Source organism: Hordeum vulgare, chromosome 4H, assembly GCF_904849725.1.
Source record: "Hordeum vulgare subsp. vulgare chromosome 4H, MorexV3_pseudomolecules_assembly, whole genome shotgun sequence".
In the NCBI taxonomy this organism is placed as follows: domain Eukaryota; kingdom Viridiplantae; phylum Streptophyta; class Magnoliopsida; order Poales; family Poaceae; genus Hordeum; species Hordeum vulgare.
In genome coordinates this window covers 589,425,209-589,443,237 of record NC_058521.1, presented here as the reverse complement: position 1 = coordinate 589,443,237, position 18,029 = coordinate 589,425,209, and the positions used below count along the sequence as shown (strand labels likewise).

General features: G+C 47.2%; 2 protein-coding genes across 4 annotated transcripts in view; both read right to left on the bottom strand.

Annotated features, from left to right (window-relative positions):
* Nucleotides 1-12,404, bottom strand: part of LOC123449802 (callose synthase 3-like) — a 29,507-nt gene extending 17,103 nt beyond the window's left edge. For all 3 annotated transcript variants that reach the window (XM_045127135.1, XM_045127136.1, XM_045127137.1), the window contains exons 1-18: nt 12,312-12,404; nt 11,977-12,213; nt 11,290-11,390; nt 10,815-10,939; nt 10,644-10,737; nt 10,402-10,512; nt 10,192-10,308; nt 9,976-10,068; nt 9,738-9,829; nt 8,441-8,567; nt 7,519-7,656; nt 7,350-7,426; nt 7,192-7,282; nt 5,695-5,811; nt 5,384-5,501; nt 4,295-4,629; nt 3,511-3,563; nt 3,337-3,397 (exon numbers count right to left, since the gene is read on the bottom strand). In XM_045127135.1, coding sequence (XP_044983070.1) covers nt 3,337-3,397; nt 3,511-3,563; nt 4,295-4,629; nt 5,384-5,501; nt 5,695-5,811; nt 7,192-7,282; nt 7,350-7,426; nt 7,519-7,656; nt 8,441-8,567; nt 9,738-9,829; nt 9,976-10,068; nt 10,192-10,308; nt 10,402-10,512; nt 10,644-10,737; nt 10,815-10,939; nt 11,290-11,390; nt 11,977-12,181 — 2,055 coding nt within the window. In that variant the 5' untranslated portion in view covers nt 12,182-12,213; nt 12,312-12,404. The remainder of the gene's footprint in view (nt 1-3,336; nt 3,398-3,510; nt 3,564-4,294; nt 4,630-5,383; nt 5,502-5,694; nt 5,812-7,191; nt 7,283-7,349; nt 7,427-7,518; nt 7,657-8,440; nt 8,568-9,737; nt 9,830-9,975; nt 10,069-10,191; nt 10,309-10,401; nt 10,513-10,643; nt 10,738-10,814; nt 10,940-11,289; nt 11,391-11,976; nt 12,214-12,311) is intronic.
* A 4,518-nt stretch (nt 12,405-16,922) lies between these two features.
* Nucleotides 16,923-17,980, bottom strand: LOC123449804. The gene is made up of 2 exons (XM_045127139.1): nt 17,451-17,980; nt 16,923-17,346 (listed from the first exon to the last, which is right to left on the bottom strand). Exons 1-2 carry the CDS (start codon nt 17,874-17,876, stop codon nt 17,257-17,259), a joined length of 516 nt encoding a protein of 171 aa, XP_044983074.1. The 5' UTR covers nt 17,877-17,980; the 3' UTR covers nt 16,923-17,256.
* Between the last annotated feature and the right edge of the window lie 49 nt (nt 17,981-18,029).

The following is an 18,029-nucleotide window of genomic DNA, read 5'->3' as shown; positions in this document are numbered from 1 at the left end:
CAGGGCCGACACGGGGGGGGGGGAATCTTGCATGGCTGGGGGAGGCGGCAAAATAACGGCGGGAGAAACGCTTCGCAGGCCCTCCCCCTCCTTGGTCATCGCGGTCCCCGGGGACCGACCCTCAGAAGGCTCCAAAACTGCGGCAGGCTGTGACGCGGCCAAAGCACCACTTTGTCCCGACCGGGCTGTGCTGTTGGCCGGTGAGGATGGGCCCGCCAGCTGTGAGTCTGGCACCTCGCTGTCCGAGCCGACAGGGGCCAGATCCCGACGAGGCCTGGGGCTGCATGGGTCAGAGTTGGGCCGCCAGTGCCGTCATCTCGGGCAGAAGGCGACACCGAATTCAAATTCGGGGTGGCTTCCGTGCCGCTCGCCGCCAATGCCGCGCCGCCAGCTGGCCCGCATCCTGGCGAATCTGTACCTGCTGGCCCTACGTCCCCGATTGCAGCAGTCGTGGGGGGAGGACCGTCTACAAGAGCTTGCTTTACTTTCCTTTTTGCCTTTCCTCTTTTGGCATCCCAGCGGAAGTGGCGGGCCCCATCCCGGCCAGGCCATGGCAGCATGCACACGAGGGGACGACGGCCGGCCGGCGGCGCCGCCTCCGTGCAGGAGCCCCAGGGAGCCATGGCGACACCATCCGCACGCGGAGGTCGATCCTTGGCCTGCCAACCTAGGGAATCAATGGCAGTGCCATCGGCACGGCCCGGGGGTGGCGCGTCGGCGCGACGGCGCTTGCGGCCGCGGCGGCGGGAGCGGCCAGGGTCTTGGCCGGCGTCCGGGGCGGTGCCGTTGCCATCCCCTGCGTTGCCGTCCCTGTCGTGCCTGGCGGCGATCGCGGCACGGGCATGGGCGCGGTCAATCTCTGAGCGCGCGAGGGAGATGGAGATGGGGTACGACAGGATGCGGACGGTCGGGGCGGAGGAGCCAGCGCCGGGGAGCAGCTCGACGACCTCCAGAGAAGCGGCGCGTCGGATGGCATCAGGATCATGTGTGCGGCCAGCAAGTCGAAACACGTCGAGGTCGGCGCGGGACCGAGTGCGAGGATGGAGCCGCTCGATCCAAACCGTCGTGCCGAGGATGTGCTCAGCTGTGGCAACATTCCAGGCATGGGCAGGGATGCCGCGGAGCTCGAGCTCGACACGGTGTTCGAACCCACCCGAGCTGGCATGCGCGAGCTTGCACCACGGGCACAACGACAGGGTGAACCTTGGGCCATAGACGAGGTGCTCGCCGTTCATGCGGTCCTTGCAGGCTCTAGTGCCGAAGATGACGATGAAGTCCTCGGGCTGGTGCGCGTGGATGGAGAAGTCCCCGACCTCGAAGCTGAAGGTGCTGTGGAGCAGGTCGGCGACCTCGTCGGCGGACACCTTCGGCCTGGTGCCCGTGATGGTGATCACCATGGCCCGGGCCAACACTTCCTCTGCCTCTTCCATCTCAACGGTGCGCGCGAGGATGACCCGCGCTGGGACAGCGGCAGGCACCTGGGCAACCGGAGCTAGGAGCAGAGGCGGTGGCGGGGGGGTGGCGAGGGCGGGGCCGGCCGCGGGGACGTCCTGACTGCGAGTGCTTGGGGGAGCGCGACCCATACGCCGGTGGAAGCTCTCGCAGCCGCGGGAGTCATGGCCGGAGATGAGGCACTTCCGGCAGCGGATGTCGCTCTTGCAGTCCCGGACCCGGTGGTGATGATCTAGGCAGCGGAAGCAGAGCCCAGCGATTGCCTCGGGGGAGGGGTTGCGCGGGCGTTGCAGCGCGGGCTCCGGCTCGGGCGCACGACGGGGGCGGGGACGGTTCTTGCGGCGGGGCTGCTGGAAGCCGTCTTCATCCACCACGTCGCCACCAGCAACGCGGTGCACCTCGGAGCGGGGGCCGATGCGGGCCTTAGCCGGAAGCCGCGGCGCCGCCACCACAGGGCCAGGGGCAGGAGCGAGGTCAGACTAGTCGTGTTTTAGCTTTTCACTCAGTTTTTATACGCTTTGTATTTTATTGTTTTTAAGTTTACATTCGCTTTTCATTAGTTTCAGATTTTTTTATAACAATTATTTATCCATTTTTTAGCAATGTTCCCGCAGCAAGCGTGCGGGGCATCATCTAGTTTATTAAGTAACAAATGTAAATTACTACCAGTGATCTCTCTGGCCAAACACGACTAGCTTGACCAAAAAAATCTTCCACTGATTTGGCTAAATGTTATTTATTAAGTTTCATGCACCATTCTAGCAGAACCTTCAACACCCTCTCTCATGTGTGGCTTGGTAAGGCCTAAACGTGGATAGAAAGAGGACAAGCAAAAGAGAAAACAGAGGATGGAGTTTGAATTTGCTACCCCCTCTGGCAACTGCCTGGGCGACCCGACGGTGCCTCCGTCTCCCCCCCCCCCCCCCGGGCGTCGCCGGCTGCCGCGCTCGCCGTCCCCTCCGCCGACCCTGTCACGTCTGGGGAAGCCCACCTCGCCTCGGCGTCCTCATCGCCGGCCCCTGTGCACCGCCGGGAGGTGGTTTGGGCGGATCTCGCCGAGGTTGCAGAACGGGAAGCTGGTGTCGCCATCGTCCGGCACGCTCTTGCGCCGCTGCTCCTTCCCGGGGATCGAGTAGCTGGATCCGCAGCCGGCGCTCGCTCAGCCCCCAGGGTTGGGGGCTCTGCTAGCCTAGTGCGGTCCGGCCCTCGTCCCAGGCAGACGGGCTATGCCATCGACATCTTCATCGCTGATCTTTGGGTGTTGGTGCTCCGCTTCCCCCACCACTACCTGATCCGGATTAGTCCTCGTGACTCTCCTGCGGCAGACCACGGCCATTGTTGTTGTTCTTATCTTTTGGGGCTTGTTGAGTTGTGCCCTCAACATTAACCTTTGTACTTTGCTCGTGTGCTACTGTGTGTGTGTGTGTCGTGCGGTGTGGATCTTTGTGTTGACCTTGTTGGCTCTGGTGATTTGCTTTATATATAAAGCTCGACAAAAGACTTTTTCAGTAAAGTGGACGAGCAAAAATTAATTTAAATTGTGAAAGCCGTGACTTGAACCCAAAACCTCTATTAGTTTCATGCACCAACAGGTAGAGCCAAAAGTTTGAACTGAGAGAAGGTTGGGCAATACACTTTTCAACACCCCTCTCATGTGTGGCCAGATAAGGCCTAAACGTGGACAGAAAAACAGCAAGCAATTTTTTACTTAAATTGTGGAAGACGAAACTTGAACCAAAGACCTCTTGTCTCTAATACCATATTAAAATTCACGAACCAATCAATAGAATCAAAAGTCTGAACTGATGGAGAAAGTTGGACAATCCACATATACTTCAACATTATTGACATAAAAAAGATATATTGGTATGTGTATATAATTACCTCGACATAGTAGCTAAATACGAACTTTGTCAAAAGAAGAGCAACCCAAAACATGGTGTACCTGAGAAAAAACGAAACAAGCACCACATCTCAATATACAACCTTGCAATTACATATGTCTTGTTGATTATCATGGATTCAGTACGTAGTGAACAATAACACACGGGCTCTTACATGAAAAGTGAGAACGCGCTTTCATGCATTCCCCTACCAACAAACAGACGAGTCTGCATAAATACAACAACTATTGTAAAAGTCCGATCAAAATTTCAGAAAAAAATCAATATGTGGCATCAATGTCAAAGAATAAATTAAACCTAGATGTATCTTAGGAACTAAGAATACAATTCAAAACCAAAATAATAAATAAATCAGAATGTCAATATTTTTAAAATACTTATGTACTCCCTTCATTCCTAAATATAAGTCTTCTTAGAGATTTCACTACGGACTACATAAGGAGCAAAATGAATGAATTTACACTCTAAAGTATGTCTATATACATTCGTAAGTATTCTGTAGTAAAATCTCTAAAAAGACTAATATTATATTAAGGAATGGAGGAAGTATTTGTAAACATTCTATACTTATTTTTTTACATAAGTACTTTAGATTTACATGACTTTAAAAAGCGTGCATTTTCAATGTTATCAATTTATCATTTTACATATTTGATTTTAAATCTCAAATTTACCTTACTATTAGTTGATTGTACCAGAATTATTTGCGGCTTACCAAAAACAAAATAATTCCATTATAGAGTTACTTCTTTAAGTTTTTGCAGTCGAAGAGGCACAGTTTGTTTCTCAGCATATAAGCACTCGAGGAAAGTACAGACAATAAAAGGATTTTTGAAAGAATTACGTTCTTGATGGTTTAAGGCAATGTTAGCTTTGGCAAATGAAATAGTAGCACAAATTTAATGGCTCATTAGTACAATTCACTCAAATGTAATTACCTGAGACCACCACATGATCAATCTCAGGAGCTTGTAATCTGAACCTTCAAGTTTCCGGCGTAGTAATGGAAGAGCGAAAAGTACAGCAGCTAGCACATCAGGCAACAAGTATACGACTACTGCAATGATAAAGAGTGATGGTTGATCTGGACCATTTCCGAACCAGTTTTTGATGGCCCTAATAATTCCTGTCGGTTTCTCCCAGGTGTATGCATATGTAACCGACAGAAGTACCACCCACAGAGCTGCTAATGCAAACTTCAGGACATATCTCAGCTTGACCATAAATTCCATCGTTCTCCTGGCCCTCCAATTAAAGATTAGGTCAAGTGTAGCTGTAAATAAATACGTACCAATGAATATTCAATCACAGCTGAATTTCACTAAATTACATAACAATCATGAACGCTGGCATTACAACTTTATGCTGGCTGGAAGATATTAGTGCTACACATTATGAGTTTGGGCCACTGGGTGACTCCAAGTCGAACTTCCTTTCGTAGCCAGTTTTCACTGTGAACTTATATCATAGCACATTCCTTTGACCGATTCTAAACTTACTCAACTTAATCCACCCATTCCCAAATGGCAACAGCATATAGGCGTAACTTACTATGTTTCGTATTCAGAGATGACATCGTGCTGCAAACCTAGTCATGCTTGTCTCATGTGAAATTTAGAAAGAGCGTGGTGTGACGGTTTCCCAGAACTTCAGCAGCACGTAACTTGTGATTGTAACCCAGATTAAGGATGAGCAAGAGCAAGTACATGACCAGTGCTAAGCATCTACGGGCTCTCATAACAGGAGGAAAGGCTTTTGATCTTCTTTTTCCCCTCTTTTCATGATTTGTTTGTTCACAAATTCCTTATGTAATGAAATTAGACAAAACTTTCGTCGTTGGTTTAAAAAAGTGATATTCTACATGGCCAGTTACAGGCGTGAAGAGGGAGAAGCACATGTGGCATGCTCGCACTCAAAGAGAAAGAGCGGAGAAAGAATACACAATCAAGTAAGGATGTGAGCTAAAAAGGTGAATGAGTAAAATGTAAGAGGGTCATCGTAGCAGTTTGGTTATCAAGATCTCATACCTCGTCCAAAATTTAGCATAGCAGAAGTGATAAAGATGCTCAAGATCTCCTTGAAAACCAGAGGATCAAAAATATTACCTAATGACCCTCCTTCACTCCAAGCAAGAATAACCATAATCTGGCATTAAAAAATCAATATTATATTAAGCTGAAATTAGGATTTCATCTATCAACCTACCATAGGTTGTTTAAGTGCCTTGCATACAAAGCACTTCTCAACTTAAAGCATTTGACTCTGTAAAGGAATGCACAAAATAACGGTTGTGAAATCTGTGAGGACAGATAGTTACCACCAAAGTGGGAGTAAATACCTGAAGAGCTAGAATAAAGAAGCTCCACATTCTATCGAAACTCCTGAATATGTGCCAAAACGAGCGTAGCTCCACAAAATTGACCTTGCCTTTCTGCTTGTCAGCCTTAATTGTGCCCTGCATATAAACAGTTACACTAGTTGTTATTGTTTTTGTCAATGAAATAAGGACATAACATTAGGACATGAGGTAGATCCTAAAAAGGATTTTTTTTGTATATGAAACTGCTAAACGTTAACTTACTGTATATGTTGCTGTAAAGGTTGTCGTATACTGCACAGACTTATTTTGATGTATTTATTTATGTCATTACCGTTATACTCAGTGAGTTTTCTCAGTTGTCTATAATTGGCCAAGGGCACCCGTGTAATTTCTCCAGACATAACTTATCTCCTCCGAACATGGTTCAAAATCCCTTGAACCGTAAAAGTTCCAACCCACCTAGAAGCCACCGCAACCTCCATCAACAGGCATCCCAGACTCCAGCAGGGTGAAACAGTATTCAACACAGGCAGCAGAGTCCTCCTCGACCCACACCACCTCCATCCATCTTACCTAAACCCTTCATCCATTGCCTGGATGCAATCTCTGTAAATGTATGTGCACATGCCTGTCTCCATGTATCTCTAATATCCTCAATCCCTCATGTACCAAGATCGACACATCACAGAACGGACACACCAGGCTAAGACTTGGTACCATCGATCACTTTAGTGTGGAAGGGCCAACTTTGACTAGTCTGTGCAGGTGATCATCTAGGGGATTAGCAGCTATGGACTAGCCTCGAAAGCTCAGCAAGTGGTGGGCCCACCCACAAGGCGTCGTGCAGCATACAGGTCATCAGCCATGGCGTATGAAGGCTGGCAATGCAGCCTACGATTTGGAGAAATATACTTAACAGGATCATTCCCTATGCTGTTTGGAGTTATTTTTGCCATAACAGCTGTGTTTTCAAACTCTGTGAGATATGTGTTTACTACTGTACAATACTATTGTTGCGCAAGCAGTTGGGTCCAAAACCCCAGTTGGTGAGGACAATGGAGTTCCCAATTAATAATCATGAAAAAAATTCATGGAGTAGAGCATGCTATAATAGGGGACCTACAAAAGTTCATGCACGCACCATGCATCCTTTTTTTACATGATATACATACTTTCTGAACAGGAAAATGCAGCATATTATAGCACCTTCTACATCTAAGAAGTTTTCATGATTGTTGAAAACTCTAACTCCAAGGTGCATCACTTTTTGTTGCGCAACCACTTGCGCCAGATCTGTGCAATGCTGCTACCTAAGTTGGACTGGTACTGTAGTTTTCTCATGCAAAAAGTTACACTAGTAGAGGAAAAGTGACGGCAGTGGCATAGACAAATCAGAAGGAATCTTTGCACTGGCATGAAAAATAAGTAAGCATTTGCAATAAGCCCAATGACATGTAAAATATTTTAAGTTTTAGCGAAGGCATATACAAAAATTTCATGTTCGAATGGACTTACTTCATTTCTTTCATCAACTGGCTTTAAAGGTTGACAAAAGAAATCAGCATCAGCTCGCATAGGCCAACCTAGCCGAAAGCAGTCAGCAGACCTGCAAATATACAAATATAAAATCTAGAAAGCAGGGGTATAAAGTATGAAGTAATAAAAACAAATACCAAAAAAATTCGTTAAGATCATCGTAGTTTCTCCACTGAGAATGATTCCCTTTTTCTCTTTTGCTCCTTTCAGCTTCCTGAAAATGGTGGTGGAATACTTATATATAGCAAGTGAAGAAGCATGAAACACAAGTGCCGAATGGTGTTTGAGAGCAAAGTCAAAGTGTACCTGGGCAATGGTACAGTAAATTGGAGTGACAATCTTCTTTAGAAAGGCTTCTTTATCACCGCCATAGGCTGGCTTCACATATTCACCCGTCATGGCACTCACATTTCCAGCTAGCATACCATACATTTCAAATGCCATCTATAAAAATGTAAGAGCTAGAATTGTCAGCCCCTTGCTAAGCTATGATAGTTGAAGATGAACATTTTTGTGGGCATGTTACAATTAAAAGAGACTACATTCTTAAAATAGAAATAACAATTGTAGTACTTTATGATGCAAATCCTGAACTCTGTAAGCACTCCGCTACTGGTCAACAGATTTTCTAAAGAAAACAACTACATTAGCATAGAGATGACACTGAAATCTAAATCAAGCATTCACAGCCATTACATTATGCCTTCGATAGGCTCTGTTGTACATTTAAGCTAATAGCACATGTACTCCCTTAAGTTACTAGTTGGTTATTCAGTGTTCCCTCGATAACTCAACATTTCAAGAAGGGTCTAGCAAAATAGTGAGAATATGCCCAAAATGCTTACACCACACTATCTTTTGCACCAACCGAGGATGTGTTCATGGGTCAAATGGAGATGGACATAAGAATATAAGCGTCTGTCAATTGCTTAAAAAGGCGGACACCAAGTTGATTGGCGGATGTTGCACGAATCAGTTTACATAGAAGAACTTCATTGCTTATTGCTATTCATTACAACAAGTAAAGGATTTTCTCATATAGACTATAGCAGTCCTAAAAAGAGATGACGAGCATGAACGACTTGATTACCATTAATGGGAAATTAAAGAGTAATCTTACTAAATACAAGATGCTAGTAAAGCAAATCTGACAGCTAATTATAACAGAATTTTTCAAGTAAGCATGAAAACTCGAGATGAAGAGAGTTATTATTTGTCCACACCGTACATGATGATATATGTAGCAAAGACATTCTGGCAAAAATCGCAGATTTGCAGCTTCACCCCAGATAAGAAGGTACAGACCAATATAGAGTAATTTTCGTTGTTGCACCTCTTGCTGAATTGTTGGCAACCTATGGTTGAGATAGACACAACAAAGAATCAGAAATGACTAGCCGTGGAGCACAGCAGTCCTATTTGCCCATTTTGAGAAAAACACAACCCTGACTTTCTAACTTAGAATGTTAGCCAAAAGCACATTTCTTTCATTATCTGACATTAAGATCATAACAGAACAAAACAGTTGGTAATTGGGAAAACCTAATCTCTTTTGATTCACTCTAGTATGTCCCCAGCATTTAATTATACAGTTAACCAAATTAAGTGGATACCTAACACTGATGTCCAACCCAGATACATCCGATGGAAGTACATGAACAGGAAGGGTTTCACCCCAAATACGTTTGCTGTCTGCTAGGTTCCTTCTCTGACACACCTACACACGTTCTCACTTTTTTTTAGTTGATTCTACATATGGGTACTAAAAACACCAGAAAGACCCCTTAGTTGATTGGATAAACGCTGTGGCTGCTGCCTATGAAGATTTAAAGGCAATGAGGGTATCATGTCCAAGAAATTATTTTATTTGATTCTACATATGGGTACTAAAAACACCAGAAAGACCCCTTAGTTGATTGGATAAATGCTGTGGCTGCTGCTTCTGCAGATTTAAAGGCAATGAGGGTATCATGTTCAAGAAATTATTTTATTTGTTCCATCTACTTTCCTCACTTGTGTGTATTTGCTCTGCGTACACAAGTGTTGATTTTGCAGCCAGACAAGGAAGCCGGGAAAAGAAGGTGGCAGGCAATGTCTTACTTCAATTGGTAGAGCGGACTACATGTAGTTTGAAACTGTTGGCGGCAAGAACAAGCATTACAGTTGTAACCACGTTCAGATTATGTGTCCACGGTTTATATCTCCATGCTTAATATACCTAATAGTGGGTGAACTTTTGCAATTTTTAAGTATTAAAGAAAAAACATTTGCAAAAATGTCATTTCCATTTTATAGATTTGTGTGTGATTTCATAATAATTTTACCAAGTCCTAATGCTTTAAATCCATCAAGAAGACGTAAGGAAACATAACAAAAGAATCAATCTCGATTGATGCAGAGGCCGGGGGCTAAGTTCCTCCTTTTCAAAAAAAAAATAATGTTAAATATAAATACTAAAAAGGCAGAATAAATCAAAAGCCACAAATGAACAATTAGGATAATAGAAAGGTTTCTAAGGAATTCACCAAAGGCTACTCTTGCGACCATGATATTTGCACCACTTCTTGTAGTTCTTAAATAACTTTTTCATCACTTCATTAAGTGCATTGTCCTCCAACTGAAGGGCAACCATGAAACATTAGATCTCTTATAAACTAAAAAGGCATATTAACAGGAACAGAAGATAAATGTTACGGAAACATAAGAAAGGCAAGGGGAAAATCTGTTCATCTAGGGGTTGAGTGTCTACAGAAAGAAAAACACCTTTGAGTGTTCATCAGTCTTTGGATTTTTCCGTATATGTATGTTAGCAAGAAGTAAAATCAAATGCTCCCTCTGATTAGAAACATTATCTGTCTGCATGTTGAGAGATTAATGATACATCAAACATCAGAAAACAAATTGGTTAAATGTCAAAATGAACAATATAAAACCTAAACATGTTAGACAATAACAAAAGTTAAATGTAGACTGCCTTTCCTGAAAGCCAAACATAGCTTGTAGCCAATCCAAGAGGTCCTCGTTAACCTTCTTCTCATAATTTTTGGGTAGTGGAAGGCCTCTAGTATTGCGAAGAGCAGAAGCAGCAGCTTGTATCTTAAAGGTAGAGAGAGCACCATAAATACTTCACTTGGACAACATTAAGTCAACAGGATATTTAGACAAAAAGAAAGGGCAGAAAAAGGAAACCTCAGGAAATTTCATGACTGCCTGGTTGCCACTGTCAGGATCAAGAGGCAGAATGTTAAAAGGGATATAGATTTTTGTCTTCTCTTTAACCTTATCGGCAGTTTCCAAGATCTAGGAACATACAAAATTAAATTGGTAACTGTTAATTGTCAATTGTTATAGTGGCAATTTCCATACAAAATCTAATTGCTTATTATAGTGCAGCACCGTCGAAGGGAAGCAAATAACTTGTTAGACTATACCTCATCATCAACTTCAACAGAATGTTGTTGAGTGACTGCTTTTAAAACCTCAAATAGAACATTGGCGGTCTGGTATGCTTTGGTAAGTTGGGAACTGCATGCAGAAACAAAATCTCTTGGCGACAACATCAATTGACAAAGGATAATTATCAAATAAACAAAGTAATGTACCGATCCCCTTGGTCAGAAGCATTTTGAAGTGCCTGAATATATTTTTTGTAGTAGTGTCGATAGAAGGTCTGTATTTCCCGTGCATCACTCTTCTGGGCCCTTCCGGTCAAGGTGGGCTCATTCTCCTAATGGGGAAAAAATGAACAGGCTATGAAATGTATAGTCCAATCAAATGGATGGGTTCTAGATTCAAACAGGACACTGATGTCATCTAAAGGTTCTCCATGTTGTATGGTGAAATCTAATCTCATAAATATAACTCCTCTCAAGCACAACGTGAAACTCACACTTACAAGGCCATTCAAAATTATGCAAGTATTAGCATGTGTAGCGTATGTTCAAAATCTAACATAAAGTGGTGGAGAAAAATGGAGCACGTGGCGAAGAATCCAATTTGGCGTTCGATGGGCAGGTCATCTGTAGGTGGTTGCTACTGAGCTGGATGCAAATAGAAGTACTGAAAACAAACTCGCACCCTTTCAAGCCGTTGCAGGAGAGCGGTCTTGAATTGTCGGACACCTCGACCGCTTGAAGTTGGATCCAATCTGTGAGCCTTTTCAAACGCATAGAATCGACCTGTCCATGTCCATTATTGCAGACCGACGCATTAATGTGATTAAGCACAACATGAAGCAACAGAACAATAATGAGCAATTATAGCCTAATCCAATACTGAGGCATATGCCATAAGAGCAAGTACAATAGAGCTGAGTCAGCTGGCTATAAGGAATAAACTAATATATTTTTGTTTAGTTAGAGGAAAGAGAAGAAGAGAGAGAAGGTAAGCGGGCTCTTAGCTAAGAGCCAGCTCTAGCACGTGCTCCTAGGCATTTTGTGAGTATGAAAGGTGGACCATATAATAAAGAAGTAGTGCACTTTTACAATGAACTATTGTACATGTTAGCTATAAGGTGAGCTATAGATGACATGGCAATGGCTTATAGCCAGCAGCTGGCTATACTATTGTACTTGCTCTAATAAGTACAGGCATCAAATGTGGTTCGGTTTCTGTACTCATTTTATAGAAAAAAAGCAGTGTGTAACATAGACTAACTTTCACACTAGACTAGAACAGAGTACAGTTTAGCAGAGCGTTGCGTTGACTGACAGCATGCGTGTAGCAGTGCTGGAAAAAGCAGAGAGGGGAGGAATGGCAGCTTACAGAGGTAGGCGACGCGGGGGTTGGCCGCCTCGACCTCATTGGCGACACGGAGGATGGGCGCGATCTCCACGAGCGACGACGGCACCACCTCACTGTCGAAGATGGGCTCGCCGAGGTTTACGGCGGTCTGCGTCCTCAGAATCCGGCGAGGCCCCGGCGGCTGCATCGGGCCGGCCCGGGAGAGCGTCCGCGACAAGGACGTCATCGCGATCGACTGCTTCCGGTCACCGCGCTAACCTGGACGCACACACGCCATAGGTTGAGGCGGACCGGAGCTGAGCACGCACACAGTACATCGAGACGGTTCCAGAAGCTTGTAGAAGGCGGGGCATTACCTTCCTTCTCCGGCCAACCGATTCCACCAACAAAATTCGGGCATGAGAGGGACTGGATTCCCCCAAACAGCTGCACAAATCGCCTGGAAAGTGGGAACGGAGCTTCGGGCCTAGCCCATGCCCGAGATTCCCTGAATTCCGGAAAAAGTTAGCGAGCGCCGCGCTCAAGGAGCTGGAAATGGCACGGGGCGAGGGGTGCGAGAAGCTCGGCGGAGGAAGCGGAGGAACCTCCTCGAAGCTTCTGCAAAGGCAGGAGGAGGAGACGAGGCGGGAGGTCGCCGGAGCGAGCGATTACTCACCTCGGGCGCCGCGGTAAAAAAAACACCCAGTCGACCCTTCTCTTTCTCCTCTCTGCGACGTCCTTGGGAGCCCGGCGAGCGAACGAGGGCGGAGCGCCGGCGAACGGGAGCGGGGCGCCGGAGCTTGTGGAGACCTCCGGCGGAGGGTCGGGCGAGGTGATCGGCGGGAGGCGGAGGAGGGGGAGGGGCGGGGGGGGGATTTTTTTTGAGTTGGCAGTTGGGGGTGGGAAGTGGGAAGAGGACGCCACCGCCGGTGGGGAAGGAGGCGGAATCCTGGGGTTATTTACGGGTCCCTGCCACTGAGGGGCGAGGGCCAGTGGGACGGAGGACCTGGACGGATAGGTCGGTGAGGTCGTCGTCGGGTCGCGAGAAAGGCGCAGCGTCTCGCGTCGCCGCCACTCACGCACGCACGCCGCCCCTGCCTCCGATTCACAAACTCTCCTCTATCATCCTGCAAATCATTGTTTCTTTTCTAGGAGTAATTACTGATCACACCCAAATCCACTTGTACATAATACTCGTTTCGCTTCGGTTTATAAGTTATCTTAGGTTGTACACCACGATCAACACGAAAATAGAAAAAAAAATTAATGTTAATTTGCTAATTAATATCATTGCATTTAATGAATTAATCACTGCACGTCGTGTTAGTTAGTCTTAAATCATCAAAAAATATATATGTCTCGGATCTTTTATTGGTAGATTCATATATTCATCTCAAAAAATAAAAACAAGATAAAAAAGTTAATACAACGCGCTAAGTGTTTTGAGACTATTTAGTTTTCGTAAATAACTTATAAACCAAGACGGAAGGAGGAGTAGTACTATACTCAGAAGTCATTAATACTGATATGAGAGTCTCCATTTAAACGCAGGTGTAGTAAGTTTACCATTAAAAACATTGGCAGTTTTGACCAACTCTAGTCTCTGCAGGCAAGGGTCACGGAGAATTACCAACCAGCCCTATGATTGAGTGACAGCTGATTGCGTGATACTTTCTCTCTCTCCCTCTCTCCCTCTCGGTCGACAGAATTCATCGGTCCATCGACGATGCTGACGGGGCCGAGAGCGAAAGCAGCGATAAACCCCTGCATGAGTACACCGCGACGCTCAAATCACGCAGAGACAACCGCCGTTCGTATGCGAGCGAGACAGGCGCGCATATAAGTTTCCGGGAGACGGCGACAGTACCACACGCCAACCGCTACACGCCGTACGCATGCGCCCACCGAGAGCGGCCGAAGCTGCTCTGCCCCCGCTGCCGACCGATCCAACGCCGTCTCGCTCTCGCTCTCGCCCGAAGAAACTGGTGCGGGAGGACGGCCGGCCGGCCGGCTAGCTTTCACGCAGGGACGTTACCTTTTCTGGCAGCCATCGTCGTCGCAACCCCGGCCGGTCGGTTCCTCCGCCGCTGCGTGTGCTACAATGGTTGGAAAACACAGTCGTGCAGTACTTGGGGACCGGAACGCGTCGTTGGCAGGCCACGATCGATGGTTCCATCCTGAAATGCCGACATGAATCAACCACCGCCGGATCAGGACCTCGGGGCCGCGGTCAGATCGCTTCGGCGCACCGGAGAATGTGCATCTGGTTCCACCGCGCTTCGCCTTGAGCACATAAATGTATAAATGTATGCTATGTGCTTCAGAGGCTCCCGTCCTGCTCCCTGTACATGTACTCTATTACTCTTGCAGGTCAACCGTGTCCTGCAACATTGTTTACCTGCTCCGAGCCCGAGAAGACGTATCTCACAAGGCTGGTCATAGTAAAAGTATCATACATATAGTATCATGTATGTTAACTAGTAGGTAATTTTAATGATGAAACATGAAATTAAATAAAGGAAGAAATGGTTGAATACATATTATGATACCGTGTCATATTGAATGAGATGCCACTATGCGTCATACATGATGAGTAAATTATCTTATAATATCAATATAGTATGATATTCTGCACTAGTATCATTGCATCGAAGCTTACCAGTTCACAACTAATATTAGTATACTATTATGATACTGCTGACATGTGCAGATACCATCAGTGTCCTATCTTATAATACCAATATATGATATTATGCATTAGCATTATATACTTTCACCGTCTGTCTCAACTTTATTCTAGCTCAAGTATAAAATTATATTAAGATTGAGACATTTATTTTAAGACAAAAGAAGTACTCCCTCCGTCTCAAAATAAATGTCTCGACTTTATAGTACAAAGTTGTACTAAGCTTGAGACAGTTATTTTGGGGCGGAGGGAGTAGTATATACTATTGTGGCGGTTCACAACTAGTACTAGTATACTATCGTGGTATTGCATATGCGATACCATCATTTCCTAAGCCACTGAAGACAGAAACTGATCATCGATCCTCCCGATATCTCAGTGTATCTGGGACAGATCACTCTAATCATGTACAAGTACTACTCCTCCTCGGTCGGTGCAGTGAGCGTGAGCTGCCCATGCCATGCTCCCACTCTCTTCTTCTCGAATGGAAACAATGCATCTCCTCCGTCGGTCGAGCTGCCATACCGCCAGACCGCCGTCGGGTACGTTCGGCGCGCCCGCCGCTCGACCTATCCCTACGGGCTCGAAATGTCAATGCTGCTGAATACGACATCTTTGTACACACCTTACGCTGTCAGTGTCAGGAGTGGCTTCAGAGTTGTAGCTCTGCACGAAACAGACACCATCCTAGTCAGATATTCAAATCTTAACAGTTAACACCGAGACAGGCTCGCTCGATCACGAGCAAGTAAAACCAGTACTGTAGTAAACAAAGCGAGCCCCGGCCCTGGTTGTAGCCAGTTGCATGAGGTTATTCTGCTTGGCTCAACCTTTTTCCCTTGCGATGCAAAAGTTGTTGATTCCTTCTCCGAAAGAGAAGAGAAGAGAAGTGGAGTGAAGAGAGGACGAGGAGACGGAGACGGCGACGGCTGCGATGCCCGGACGCGCCTGGCCCCGCGCGGAAAGGCTCAATATCCGTTCCGGGTTGATGTCACAGGTAAAAGATCTCATGAAAAAGCCACGGAAAGGCGGCTCATCCCCTCTGCATGGTCCGTTCTCCACATGACACTTTATCACACGTTCAGCTCACCGTCGCACTAGCACTAGCAGTCAGGCAGGGGAACCTATTCCTCTCCTCTTCTTCTACCTGAAGCAAGAATTGTGCGCGACGCTTTGTGGTTATTAGAGGAAAGGCCCTGTTATCTTTTATTTACATCCCTTCTTTCTGCGGGTGATTCAGTCAGATCACTACTCTCTTGCAAAGGAGCGCCGTCCACCCGAACCAACGTGCCCGTTGCCCATTGGTTGATCGATCAGATTCAGAGCACCGCGCCAGACTTGTTGTTAGGAAATGGGAAAAAAAGGAGGACCTCATGAAATAATGTCAGTGTTGACTTAGGTCACGTTTTCTTAGCGTAGGGGGTTTGCTGGGTGCGAATATATATATGTGTGTGTGTGTGTGTGCGCGCGTGCGCCTACCGGCGTCAGAGCGGATGGGGCCGACCGATCACCTATCCTGCCTGCTTGCTACTATCTGGCTTTTACCTTTCGGAAATCGGAACTGGCCGTGTTTATTCAGGCCGTGGAACCTTACGTTAGGTGCTGATGCGTAAAGAGTACCTACTAGGGATAAGAAAGCAGGTTTTCTGTGTGCTACCAAAGTAAGAAGAAAGCAGGCTGGAGATTTCACATGCTGAGAGTGCACGCACGGAAAGAGCTGGAGACCTGCACGCGTGTGTTCTCGGCTCGTACGATCTGAATTTCACAGCTTGCTTGTTTCTCTTCTGCTTGTGCGCACACCATCAGGGAGATTCACAAGTTCATGTACGAGTAGGAATACGCACCTTCTAGCAGTGCAAAAGGTGCATATTCGTCAGAGAGGGAACGAAGCATTATTCCTGCGCACGGCGAGAATCTCTTGGAAGGAAACTTACTAGTAAAAGCCGGCGAGCATGATCGTGCAGTCAGACACAAACTTTATGCTCCCGGAGCGCACGATGAGCAAGCAGACCAAAGAAGAGGCGGAATTGTGACGAAGAACGCTCTTGTATTCAGCACAGCCCAACACACAGAGCCCAAGAGGCCTTATCCACATTCACACTTGGCAATAGCATTTTTTTCTGAAAAAGGAAAAAAACCTCACTTGGCAATAGCACTGCCACCCCGGACCCCACCTGTCGCCTGCACTGAAAAGTACCCCTCTCTTTCTGTCTGTCTCCTCTGCTTGTCACCCCCAGTGTTGTAGAGAAAATTTAAACAAACTGAATGTAAAACAGTGGCGTAGTACAAGTGCAGCGGAAGATGGAGATACAATTAGTAGTAGCATATATAGCTGTGTGGTACGGAATTTGCAAACTTGAATTTACAATGTATGTAGTGGTGGCGACAAAGAAATGAACATAAGCAAACACACTGGCGAACGGCAGAGAAAGAGGCTGAACTCTACCCGGTAGCTGGTTCGATTAGCCGCCCCGTGCTTCTCTGCCATTTTTATTCTGCTGTAAATCCTATTAAAACCAACCAATCAAACATATATAGCGAACTGGGTTCAATTCGCGTGCAGAAACTGTCGCAGATTAGCTCCATCCCCATCAGAAGATGATGGGCAGCGGAGAGCTTGGGCTTTGGGTGATCGGTCAGACCATGTCGCTGATGAGCTGCACGTGGCTGCTCCGGTGCCTCTCCACGAACATCCTGGACGCGCCCGCCACCGTCTTCTTCCACGTCTGACCACGCCACCAACGATCAATGCAGTGCAGCGTTAGCCGAGGCGATCGGAATTGAGGTTCAGAAACGACGGGTGGAGAAACGGGCAGGTAGCTTAGCTTACCCGCTCCAGCGCGGCGAGGAAGTGCGCGACGCCGGCGTCGTCGAGCCGCGCGCCCCGGCGCGCGTGGCTGGCCGTGCCCTTCCGCGCGGAGGAGGAGGAGGCCGTGGTGGTGGGCAGCAGCAGCCCGGCCCTCCAGTCCGTGGACCCGCCGATGCTGCGCCGGCGCTTGGGCGCGGCCAGCTCCGCCCCGGACGCAGCGCCCGCCGTGCCGGAGTCCCTCGCGGAGAGCCCCGACGCGACGCGCCGGGACGAGCGCTTGCGGCGCAGCGCGAGGCTGCGGCGAGGGGGGGTCAGCTGCCTCTGCTTGGAGTCGTCGTCCGGGTCGGCGAACTTGCGGAGCAGCTCGTCGGAGGAGGCCTTGGCCACGTGCTGCACCGACACCGCCTCGCCGCCGCCCTGCGACTGCCGCGCCGGCGTCGTCGCCATCGGATTGGGCTCGGCCTGAGCGGGTAATGGCACAGTAGCCGTTGGGGAGCAGGAGGTCTACGACGACGGGGTCAGGGATTCAGGATTGATGGAGGGGATGAGGAGGAACGGGACGCGGTATTTAATTTAAGCGCGCGCGGGGAATATAGCCGT

What these genes read in the sequence shown, in the direction of transcription:
- LOC123449804 (XM_045127139.1), bottom strand. Translation starts at nt 17,876, where the DNA reads ATGGCGACGACGCCGGCGCGGCAGTCGCAGGGCGGCGGCGAGGCGGTG. An exon ending in TCCTCGCCGCGCTGGAGCGG is followed by an intron (nt 17,347 to 17,450) that starts GTAAGCTAAGCT and finishes TGGCGTGGTCAG; the next exon opens with ACGTGGAAGAAGACGGTGGC.